This window comes from Quercus robur, chromosome 8 (assembly GCF_932294415.1).
Source record: "Quercus robur chromosome 8, dhQueRobu3.1, whole genome shotgun sequence".
NCBI lineage: Eukaryota > Viridiplantae > Streptophyta > Magnoliopsida > Fagales > Fagaceae > Quercus > Quercus robur.
The window spans coordinates 47,715,174-47,727,468 of NC_065541.1; the positions used below are offsets into that span (position 1 = coordinate 47,715,174).

At 34.8% G+C, this 12,295-nt stretch overlaps 2 protein-coding genes across 3 annotated transcripts; both read left to right on the forward strand.

Annotated features, from left to right (window-relative positions):
- Positions 1–576: 576 nt before the first annotated feature.
- On the forward strand, positions 577–9,277 carry LOC126696736 (pentatricopeptide repeat-containing protein At3g56550). 2 transcript variants are annotated; one of them, XM_050393431.1, is made up of 5 exons: positions 577–2,587; positions 2,934–3,071; positions 3,247–3,574; positions 8,987–9,058; positions 9,205–9,277. In XM_050393431.1, the coding sequence occupies exon 1, from the start codon at positions 706–708 to the stop codon at positions 2,446–2,448; it is 1,743 nt and encodes a 580-aa protein (XP_050249388.1). In that variant the 5' UTR covers positions 577–705; the 3' UTR covers positions 2,449–2,587; positions 2,934–3,071; positions 3,247–3,574; positions 8,987–9,058; positions 9,205–9,277. The 2 variants fall into 2 exon arrangements, with proteins under 2 accessions (XP_050249388.1, XP_050249387.1); XM_050393430.1 differs by lacking the exons at positions 8,987–9,058; positions 9,205–9,277 and having other exon boundaries at positions 2,934–3,259.
- LOC126696738 (uncharacterized) lies at positions 7,194–9,649 on the forward strand. Its single transcript, XM_050393434.1, has 3 exons — positions 7,194–7,484; positions 8,987–9,058; positions 9,205–9,649. Exons 1-3 carry the CDS (start codon positions 7,292–7,294, stop codon positions 9,498–9,500), a joined length of 561 nt encoding a protein of 186 aa, XP_050249391.1. The 5' UTR covers positions 7,194–7,291; the 3' UTR covers positions 9,501–9,649.
- Positions 9,650–12,295: the final 2,646 nt, after the last annotated feature.

The window sequence follows — 12,295 nt, forward strand, 5'->3', positions numbered from 1 at the left end:
GTACTTTATGTATAAAAAAAGAAGTAACTTCTATTTGGAATCCATCAAACCGAAAATTTCTTAGAGAAAAATGAAAATTAAGCTTGAAATTCAAAACAAAGAATTGGGATTTTGGTAGAAAGAAATGTAATAATTACTGTTGCAAATTTGTTTTTCTTTGCAAGTTGGAGCTATTGACCAATCAATGAAGAAAAAAAAATATAATAAGAGAATTGTATTACAAAGGGAAAGAGAAACATGGAAAAAGGAGAGAAGAGAGACTGTTAGAGAGAGATTTATGGGAAGAGGAGAGACTAGAGTTAGTGCTAGTGAGGGTGTGAGGAGAGAAAAAGTGAGAAAGCTTACCACGAGAGAGAGAAGGCGCTAAAAAATTATGTTTCCCATAATTATAGATGAAAATAATATTTATAGGAGATGCAACGCGTGAAAGAGATTGTTTTCTAAAATTATGTTTCCCATGGTTAGTGACCAGTTTTTTTTTGTGCTACTAAATACTGAAAAATGTGAAAAACTTTCTTTACAAAAGATTTTCCAACGAACCAAACAAAGTATAAAAACTGAAAATATGTATTTGAATTCAAGTACCAAACGGCCTAAATATTGGCCATTCCACAAAGCATGCTCTTTTTTGAACGAATACAAAGCATATCTTTTGGCGATTTCATATAAGTATAGAATTCTACACACATCAAAGAAACGAGAGACATGTCAAGATCCGACACCATCCTTAAACTGTTGCAAGGCTGCAACAGTCTCCAAAGGCTTCAGAAAATCCATGCACACGTCATCACCAACGGTCTTCAACACCACCCCGCCATTTCCACCAAACTCGTCCACTTCTGCGCTGTCTCGGTTTCTGGCTCCTTGTCCTACGCACAGCTTCTCTTCCATCACATTGATAATCCTCAAACACAAGCTTGGAATTCCATTATCAGAGGCTTTGCCAATAGCCCATCTCCTCTCCAATCCATTCTTTATTACAATGACATGTTTTCTTCTTTGGTTTCTCGCCCTGACACCTTTACTTTCTCATTTGTGCTCAAGGCCTGCGAGAGAGTTAAGGCTGAGAACAAGTGTAGAGAGGTTCATGGGACTATAATACGATGTGGGTATGAGAGGGATGTTGTTGTTTGTACTAATCTTGTAAGGTCTTATGTGGGAAATGGATTCATTGGGGTTGCAAAGAAGGTGTTTGATGATATGTCTGAAAGGGACTTGGTTTCTTGGAATTCAATGATTTCTTGCTACTCTCAAGCTGGTTTTCACTACGAGGCGTTGAAGGTGTATGATGAGATGAAGAATGAGAATGTGGGTCTTGATGGGTTTACTCTTGTTGGATTACTTTCGTCTTGCGCTCACGTGGGCGCGTTGAATGTTGGGGTTAATCTGCATAGGATTGCTTGTGAAGAGGGGTTTGTGAAGAATGTTTATGTTGGAAATGCACTTATAGATATGTATGCAAAATGTGGTTGCTTGGATGATGCTTTTTGCATCTTTGATAGTATGCAGAAGCGGGATGTTTTTACTTGGAACTCGATGATTGTTGGGTATGGAGTGCATGGTCATGGGGATGGAGCAATCTCTTTCTTTAGGCAGATGTTGATGGCAGGAGTTCAACCAAATTCCATCACATTCCTTGGTTTGTTGTGTGGATGCAGTCACCAAGGCTTGGTTGAGGAGGGTGTTGAGTATTTCCACATGATGAACACGAAGTTCAATTTGAAGCCTGGAATTAAGCATTATGGCTGCATTGTGGATTTGTTTGGACGAGCTGGGAAGCTTGAAAAGGCACTTGATATGATAGGGACTTCTCCCTCACAAGATGATCCAGTCCTATGGCGCACTTTGCTTGGATCTTGCAAGATTCACAAGAATGTGAAAATAGGGGAGATTGCCATGAGGAATCTGGTTCAGCTTGGGGCATCAAATGCAGGGGACTATATTCTGCTTGCTGCGATATATGCTGGAGCCAAAGATACAGATGGTATTGCAAAGATGAGAAAATTGATCAAAAGCCAGGGAATAAAGACAACCCCGGGATGGAGCTGGATTGAAGTTGGTGATCAAATTCATAAATTTGTTGTGGATGACAAGTCACATCCTGATTTTGTTGAAATTTATCACAAACTGAGAGAAGTAATCAGTCAGGCTGCTTTGCTTGGTTATGTGCCAGAGGAGTCTTTAATCTCTGTGGCTGATTTGATTACAGAAGAGTGCCTAGAAACCTCCACATCATATCATAGTGAGAAGTTGGCAATTGCTTTTGGGTTGGCAAGAACTCCAAAAGGAACATCTATACGAATTGTTAAGAATTTAAGAGTTTGTAAAGATTGCCATTCATTTACAAAATATGTTTCGAAAGCATTTAATAGAGAAATAATTGTTAGGGACAGAGTTCGGTTCCATCACTTCAAAGACGGAGTTTGTTCTTGCAAAGACTACTGGTGATGACTGATGATAGTCAATTAAATTTCTCCAAGAAGTATCACACGATTATCTAGCACCAACACTTTAGGCTTCGGAGACCATGCTATCATCAGTTGGTTGGTTTTGACTTTTGACAGAGATTTTCTTATCAAACCTTATGGTCAGTTTTTCCCCCACAGTTTTGATATTATATTAAAGGGATTGTTGTCTTCTGCTGCATTTTATTTAACCCAGGTTGATGGTGGCATGTGTAAAACTTGTCTTTTAAAAAGTTTGTACTTTATATTTGCCATACGGAAGGTTATTTCCAGGGGCTTTCTGGGCTGTTTATCACAAATTTTAAAATTAAATTCAAATGAGTTATAATAAATGCTTCTAAGAACTTGGCAATGTGTCTTAAATGAAATATACAAATAAAGACTGGGTTTATCATTCTTGATTTTTATGGCTTGAATGCATGGAGCCAGCTCATTATGCTAATGAAAGTATTTTTTTTTTCTTTTCAGCTTGTGTAACATGCGTGAGATACAGGGGGCCTGGAATTCACCCTTTCCCATATCCTTGGGGATCTCTCATAGTGCATTGGCTCTAAGTTTATTAGAATTCCTTAAAGCAAGGGAAAAATTGCTTTCTTCCTTTTGCTGGTAATGGTTCCTTTCATGTGATAAAGAAGAGAAGTTTATTCCAATGGATAGGCTAATGGGATGATGCTTGGGTGCAAAAAGATAAACAGAAGAGCTTAATTCTATTTTTTGTATCTAATTGTACTTACTTTCACTGCTTTCATTTGACAACTAACCTTATGAATTGTATGTTTAGGTATATTTCTTTACTTGCTGTGTCAGTTGGATGCTACTTCCAGTATTTACATTCTCAGGAATTCTGTTCATTTGGTTCAATCCCTCTGGCCGTGACTGCAATCCCAATGTCTCCTTCATTGTCATGGCTCTGACACTTGTTTCATTTGCAGTTATTGCATTGCATCCAGCTGTAAGCATGACATTGTTAAGACCGTAAAAGACATATAAACTGACCAAGGCAAAACCTTCTTTGGGGCTAATTCCTGTGTTCAAAGCATTTTGACATCAAAAGCATTGGTCCAATAGCAGCCATATCTACATTCTACAAATGCACCTCCTTCCCCTCTGTAAGTCTCTTTATCATACTTTTATTTGTTCACTCTCATGTGCATATCTTAGTTAGATATTTCCTCCCCCCCCCCCCCCCCCCCCCTCCTCTTTTAATAGCCCAATTAAGGCACAATTGATAGTTCTCTCTCTCTCTCTCCAAACAAAATAAAAGATCATTTTACTGTGTGTGAAAATTTATTTATTTTGGATAAGGAACTTTGTATGCATTTCTATTGATGATACAAAGCTATTTTGATCATCTTCTAATGCCTTCAGAAATTTAAATTTTTCAATGCATAGATAGAAAACAATGCATCAAATGAAGTGAATATCACCAAGGTTAGGATTTAATTTCTTATTAGTGAAATTTTGTCGTGTTCAAAACTGGAAGTGACTGCTTTTTGTGTATACTGAATTATTGAGTCTTCTGACTCTAAGATACCTGATAAGTTTTCTCTTAATCTCCCAACCTACTCTTTCCAAACCAAATTCTCTCTGATGCCCCATTCAATCACCTGTCATCAATATGGCATCTTGGGTGTTGAAGTAAGGATTGCAAAGTCCCGTTATGGAAAATTTGGTTTTGAATTGATATTTTCCCTTTCACATGCATTAGTGAGATATAGTCCATGGAAATGAATCAGAGCCCTATTTTTACATGTTTTCTGAACAGGCGCTTGTCAGGAAAATTTATCCTAAGATAATACCATGAGTGTATTTTAGTTTGATTTCTGATAAGTAGTTTGAGAATTCCAACAATTCTATCTGTGAAATGTCGACACCTGCACATTCCTTTTCCAATAATACTGTTGGCACGTGCCTAAACTGTTCAAGGACACTTTTTGCGCATACACAAAACCATTCAAGGAATTCCTGATAGAAGTTCTTAAAAGCCCAGAGAACACCTTCATAGCAATGACTAACAAATAAGGTGAGATAGGATCACCCTATCTTAACCCTTTAGCACCCTTAAAACAAAACCCACCAGACTGCCAATTATGGCAATAGAAAACCTGGGAGTAGAATGCATTCCCAAACCCAACTAACAAACCTATCAGGAATCACAATAACAGTTGAACAGTGAAATACAAAACTCTAGTCAACTGAGTCATAGGCCTTCATCAAGTCAACTTTCCTAGTGCATCTGGCTTGACCCACTTCCCTGGGATAATTCTTGATACACTCCTGAGCTAAGAGAACATTCTCAGCTATGTTCCTACCTGGAACAAAAGCTGTTTGGATGTTGCTCACAAATTCCTCAAGACATTCCTCCAATCTATTCACTGGAATTTGTGTCATGCATTTATAAACTATATTGCAACATGTAATAGGCCTAAACTCAGACGTATCTAAAAAGATTATGGAGCTTTGGGTAAGAATTTCTTTACTCATCAAAGGGTTATAGGAGTGGAGTAGCTTCTTCTGGTGGACAAAGAATTACTTTAGAGCCAGTTGGAACTTGCAGCAGATAAAGTTGTTATTTGGCCTGTATTGTGACTTAAAGGACATTTTTGGGTTTTTTCCGGTCATGAAAACATTCATCTCTTGCACTGTTATTAATGTGAGAACCTGGCTTTTCAGATTTGATGATGCTACCTGTTATTGTTTTTTTCTTTACGTTATGGAAGAAGTTGGACCTTAGTGCAATACTTAGTGTCCTTGATGTGTCTCAGGTTCAAGTTCAAGATTCAACCTTTTTAATATTGGGGGTACACTACTCATCAAAGACCTCCTAGACCGAAATGAGAGCATCGTACACGGGGTTTGAACCTTTTTTCTTTATTATACAGGAGAAACAAACGGTAGAAAATTTCTTAAAGGGTAGGATTTTTTTGGGTTCTTAAAATCCCTCAAGAATGCACTTGGAGCTGGTAAAAGATCCTTAAACTAGGCATCTCATCAGATATGAAGTTGACTCAGGAAGTAATATCTTTCTTCAGCATGATTGTTGGCACCCAGATATTGTGCTGTATAATAAATATGGTCATAGGGCTGTTTATGATGCAGCTAGTAAACCAGATTCCAAGCTTTCTAGTGTGTTGAGAGATGGCAATTGGGTGTGGAACCTTGCTTGTTCTGATGATCTGGTGGCAATTCAGAGTAAACTCAGCTTGGTAAGATTGGTTGAGGAGGACAGACCACTTTGGATTCCATCTAAATCTGTTCAGTTGACAACCTCAGAAACCTGGAATTACATTAGAAAGAGTAGTCTAGAGGTTAGCTTGTGGAAATTGTTGTGGTTCCCTGAAACCATTCCTAAGCATGCCTTTATAGGTTGGTTAACTATTTCGAACAGGCTGCCAATTAAGGATAGAGTGCTTAAGTGGTGGGTTTAAAGTTGATGTGCTTTGTGTTTTAGGTAGGAGACAGCTTGAAAGTAGGGAGCATCTTTTCTTCGAATGCTCTTTTGCTAGAAGAATCTGGTTGTGCATCATGATATTTTTGTTGTATCTGATTCTTTGATCTGTACTGAACCTTCTTTGTGGAAATATTGCTCATTCATCGAAAAAAGAAGCGAATGGTAGTAAAGGTCTTCTCAATCACCTTCTGTCAAGATTAGGTTTGGATATAAGCTTGCCAACTGACAAAGGTAGTAGAATCAAGGTTCAATTCTTCATCCAGTTGGGGACAGTAGGTGAATGTTACTTAATAAAATGCTACATGCAACTTTTATTCAAAAATTATAAATTTCCATGATTGCTAATACAACGTTTGAATTTTTTGACACTTTGTTGCACCTAGGGCATGTTAACCCCGTTGACTTGTTTATTTAATATTGCTTCACCAATTGGATGGGGACATTTAATTCTGGGGTGTTTTTGTTTTTTGTTTTTTTTTTTTTTTTTTTTTAAATTTATAAAATACGGATGATTTCGATTTTAATTTTAATTTTAATTTTTATGGACAGTGGCAAATGAAAATTTGATAATAATTTCATTCTCTGGCGATTAATGGAAGACTGGATCAATGCTCTTCTTCTTCTTCATTTTCGTATATTTCAATTTTATTTTCTTTTTCTGGGTCGCTCAAGCATTAGTCTTTGCCTAGCTTGTCAACATTGGATTTTGGGTTCGAAGTTATGACCAACCAGTTAGGGTGTCCCAATTCCCAAACTGATTATTATATTTTATTTATTCATTTATGGAATAAGGTCCCAAGCAGTTAAGAGAATCGTAACTAGTATCATGGTAATTTGGCTATTTTTTATTCATAATAATAATAAAAAAAAAAATTTCCATAGATCAACGTGTGATGCATAAATTTTTCTAATGAAGAATGAAGTAGCAAAAATAAAAAAATAAAAAGGATTATTTCCTGCTTTTAATCTAGGATAGTTCGATGTTTATTAGCCAAGTTCGTCCCAACAACGATAGCAAATAGAATGTTTCATTTTTTTTTTTTCCCATTTCTTACAATTTTTAATACATTATGTTTTCATTTTTTTTTTTTCCATATTTTGGCTTGTGAAATTAGAAAAGGTAGCCAGATAAAAAGGAGAATCTCAATAGGAAAATCAGAATTAGACACGTGGACAATGTCTGTTGCCTTGTGTAATAAATATGTGGACGAGCTTTTTTTTGGCCCAAATAAAAAAAAAATAAAATGAGGTGGGTATTGAATATTAATACAACACCTTTTTTGTAAACTGAAAGAAACCAACTAAAATTAACGACAATGGGAAGCAAATCCTTAAACTTAAACTGCATAGAAATTTCACATAGGACTCCAATTCCATGGCCTTGAATTTCATTGCTGCTTCTCTTCACCCAAAGCCTTCTACTACTACTACCACTAGTTCACTATCTTTGTTCCCAAAACACAAGCACTTCCTCAAGCTCCACTCTTCTTATTCTTTCAGAACATTTGGTCAGCCAGAGGGAGCTGAAGGAAGAGTTACAGAGGAGGATCCTCCTGTTTCTTTCTCTGGTATGCAACTCCACAAATTGTTTTTATCAGCTTCTTCTCGTTGAACTTCACTGTCATACTTCACCACTGTGATTATATTAACAGTAGAATATTAGACATATAAGTTTCTTTGTAGAATCATTTTAGCAAAAAATGAAGAAGCTCAATTGAATAATATTTTCTCTAACACATTCTGTGCCCTAGAAGGTTTTGATAAGAATTTACATTTTATTCAGTGGGTTTTGTCAGAATCTCGCCGCCCCCCCCCCCCCCCCCCCCCCCCCAACCACACACACATATATATACACATAGAGAGAGAGAGAGATTGGTCTACTAGCTATAAAGTTTCCTTGCATCAACTAGCAACAATTTGTGGCCATGAGATTAAAAAGGGAAAAGGGGAAAATAAAAGTAAGGAAAAAAAGGGTAAGAATATTTACCCAAAAAAAACAAAAGAGAAAAAGGTAAGAATAACTATAAGATGAGAAATGACAAAGGTGTTACACATGGAGAAAAAGTGTATGAGTTGGGGAATTAATATAAAATAATGGGTTGTATAAATGCAGAAGTTTTATTGAGAAAACAGGGTTTTTATTTATTTATTAATATTTTGGGCAAAAATTATTTTAAGGAGGCCAAAGTAAGAGTGATAAGAAAATTTTTAAAATTTATAAAGCATTGGAATAATATTCTATCTTGACAATTACAACACAAAAAAAGTTACAAGTTGCTTTAACTTATGTGTATATATTGTACAAATGTGAAATTAATAATATTGTCTTATTTATAGCCTTGTAGTTCAACTTATACTTCTTCGTGTTTCCAACGGAGATGTCTAGGGTAAAATCTCCCTCCCTTAACTATCAAATTATTAAAAATAAATAACTAAATAAATACTATATTAATTTGTGTTGTTCACTAAGTATTAATCCACCATCAATTTACATAAAATATCAGAAAATTCAATTGAATCGACTAACCAGGAAAATACTGCTTGTACAAATTTTATTAAGGACTATGCTTGCTTTATGAGGGAAATTAAAGCTCATTTTTTGTTTCAAAAGCAATTGAAGTACTACTAATATGCCCAAAAAATATATCCCATAATGATTACCTTGCAATTTACATGCAAAAGGACTCTCATTTGGTTGGTTGATTCAGAAACTCTAAATGCTGCTTCTAGCTGTGTATGGTGAATATATGCTTTTATGATTTTCAACTAACAGATATCATGTATTTTTTTTATTAAATATTTTTATGTAAATCATCATTGTGTGAGATTCTGGGAATACAACTAGAGATTGCAACTTCTTAACATATACAGTAAGATCATTAATTGCTTGTTCTCTTTGTCATTCTATTACCACAGTTTTTAAAATTCCTGTCCATTCTGAAGGTTGTAGACTCTAGCCTGAAAGTTATTATGTTTGGTTATGCAAGATACTCCCTTTATGCCTCTAAACTTTGAATTGAAATTTTTTTGATTTTGATGCTGATGTGCTTATGATGTTTAATTTTAAAAGGATCCTTGTCTTCTGCGCGCTCACAGCTGGATCTGTTAGAACAACTCACTTCCACTAGTTCAGCAGTTGATGGTATGTGAATTCATCCAACATAGAAACAAGCATACAAGATGCTTCTCACTCAGCAGAAAGAACATAAAAAAAATTGGGTAAATTTTTTTAAGAAAAGGTACTTTAATTCAATTTAAGATTTATTTATGGTCTTATGTCATCACCAGGTTATGAAAGTGATGGCAGCTCCCAGAGACTTACAATTCGTGACCAGCTAGCACGATTAGTTGGAGACAGAGATGATGATTTCAGCATTCCATTGGGTAAAGATTTAAAGAAGGTTAGTGCCAGGTTCTTAACCATTTCACAGAAGAGAAATATCAGAAGACAAGCTTACCTAGATGAAGTGTCTCAAAGGAATGATTCAGTTTTCTTTGCCACTATTGGAGCTTTTGTAATTCTTCCACCTTTTATAATATTAGGTATTGCTATAATAACTGGTTATGTACAGCTTTTTCCATGACATATATGACTTTAGATTACTATAGTGAAATTACAATTTCTTGCACTAAATTCGGAGTTGTGATGCTCTAACTAATCAGCAACTTTCAAATTCTTTTCTTTTCTTTTCTTTTTTTATTATAAAAAAGATGATCTATTATTGATTTTTAAGCTTTTATCTGTCAAGTGAGTCCATTGCTCTGGGTGTCAAGGCATTGGATTAAGTTGTTTAAAAGGAATTCTTCAAAGGCATCGATCAAGTTAATTAACAGCTCAGACATGATTTCTTTCTTACATAGCATTTATACTGACAGAATCACAGCACAAGATCAAATGGGGTATTATTTCTTCAAATTAAGAGCGACCTTTATTCCAATAATTTAGTAAGTAGCTATTGAACAGAAATATATATATATATATATATATATATAATAGTGAAATTGTTGATTTAAAATATATATGTAAAATAATGAAATTAGCTTTAGGTGCCAAGCAACTTTTGCAGCAATAACCATAACCCCATCCCCATGTACTAGATATCCAAAATGATGAAATTGTTGATTTTGCATATAGTAGATTTTTGATTTTTTTCATTCAAACTAGCACTCATCAGAGTTATTTTCAACAACTTATTATGAATGAAATTTAAAATCATCATCATAGTCTGTAGATAAGAAAGGTTGAAAATCATGCCTATATATTAATTAAAATGAGTTCAATAATTTTAAATGATTGTGTATAAAATGAGGGATGAACTCCTTTCAAATGCTGCATAAAACACAATTGAATGTTTTATATCCATGGATGTTGGAATGTTCATTTAACATTCTCCAGAAGTAGGCTTAGAACTAGATTTTATTCTGCATATTTATTCACAAATATTCAAACTACAGGAATTGAAACTGACCAAGGAATTCAGTGGCTAGATGAGGCTATAATGAGCAAAGTAACAAATGCTGACTTAAGTACATTGTTTTTATAATTTTCATATGAGAAGTTTCCTTAGAGCTTAAAATTCTTAACATAAATTATTATTTATCCATTAAATGATTATATTGATAATTTTAATAGGAATGGGAGGCTCTCGGTAGCCCCACAATCCACTTTAGAGAGAGTACTGAAATATTGAGATAGGCTTGAATTCAAGGGGTTTGGTTCACTCCAAAAAAAATAGAATTCTGTTGTGGTATGTGTTGCATTTGAAATCATTCTATTTTGTCCTCAAATCATTTCAATTTGAAGTTTGATGAAAGCAGGAAAAAAAGACCCTTTCCCAACATTTTAGACGTAGTTACATGAATGCTGTCTCACCAATTTCTTCATTTGGAGCTAGATCTTCCATTAATTTTTTTCATCATTTTGGGCTAGATGTACTGTTAAACTTTCATTACTCTGGGTTAGATGTGCTATTAAATTTCATTATGTGGGGCTAGATATGCTATTAACTAAGTCATAGACTATCATAACATCATTGACATCTCAACTCGTCTTCTTTTTTCAGACCATCCAATGTCCTTTAACTATATCCAACTTTTGACTAAATCTCCCATGTATAGTGTTCTCATTCTTCAACTTCATCTACTTTCATTGACTGTCATTAAGATGGAATTATTGAGCTACATTCGCCTGCACTAGTTCTATTTTCTTAATTTTTAAAGTAATGTAACATTCTTACTTTTGCTTTTTTCCTTTGATTGTCTTCTAAATTTTATTCAAAGCCATTGCTTAGGTGAATTTAACAATTCGATTTGTTAGCAAATTCAATGCTATAATTAATACATAATTTTGTCAACTAAGTTATCATAACAATAATTCAAACTCCAGACCATGGAAAGCAAAAATGGATTGATTTGGATGATTACAGCGTTCAGATTTATCCCTAGGTTTTCACATCACAACTTTTTTGGTCATATGACTACTTTAATGAACCTGGTCTGAGGATCTGCCTCCTACGATACAAAGCTGAAATATTTTTCTTGATTTTGTTGTAGATGATTTGTGGAAAAATATTTTAACTTGTACTAAAAGTGGTTCTCACTTTTCTCTGCCTCCTTTAATTGCGTATTCCTATCCCAAGGCACTGCTTTAACGTATGGGATATCCAAAAACCGTGTGCCCATTCTTTGGGTTGGGGGGATCTTGACAATTTGGCTTTGGAAGCCAGCACATATCATATTCATCACGGCAATGTTTTCCATGTCATATGACATATCATATTCATCACGGCAATGCTTTCCATGTCATATGAACGTATTAATAGTTAATAAGAAATACTTCCAAACTTCACCATCACTTTCTATCCACTCTAAATGCTTTAATTTGCTCTGATTTTCTTATTTAAAGTGTTCTTCCAAAGTGCTTCTGTTTGTGTGATTGACAAAGTATTGTTTTAATTGTTAAAACCATTTGAATTTCAGAGGCTAGGAAGTGAGTGTGAATCATAGTGACATTGAAAAGAGAGAGACTTACACCATATATTGTTTCAAATGCAGTTGGGAACTTAGGATATTTAGTGCTTTAAAGAATGAGGAGAATAGAAAGAACTTTGAAGCATAACATTATTTGGATCGAGTACCAGTTCAAGATTCTAAGCTTTCTTTTCTTCTACTGTATCTTCATCCTAACTAATCATGGCCTAAGGCATATATTTGTTTGAAGTAGAAATACAGGAGTAGGATTCCATTTTCTGCCAAAACACAACATCAGGATTATATGAAGGTTTGTTTATCCCAAGGATTATGAGCTATGACTGCAGCTAATGTAAATATTTTATTTGGAAGCTCATGGGTTGTCTGCTCTTCATGAAATGATATAACT

What these genes read in the sequence shown, in the direction of transcription:
- LOC126696736 (XM_050393431.1), top strand. Translation starts at nt 706, where the DNA reads ATGTCAAGATCCGACACCATCCTTAAACTGTTGCAAGGCTGCAACAGT.
- LOC126696738 (XM_050393434.1), top strand. Translation starts at nt 7,292, where the DNA reads ATGGCCTTGAATTTCATTGCTGCTTCTCTTCACCCAAAGCCTTCTACT. An exon ending in TCCTCCTGTTTCTTTCTCTG is followed by an intron (nt 7,485 to 8,986) that starts GTATGCAACTCC and finishes TAATTTTAAAAG; the next exon opens with GATCCTTGTCTTCTGCGCGC. An exon ending in CACTAGTTCAGCAGTTGATG is followed by an intron (nt 9,059 to 9,204) that starts GTATGTGAATTC and finishes TGTCATCACCAG; the next exon opens with GTTATGAAAGTGATGGCAGC.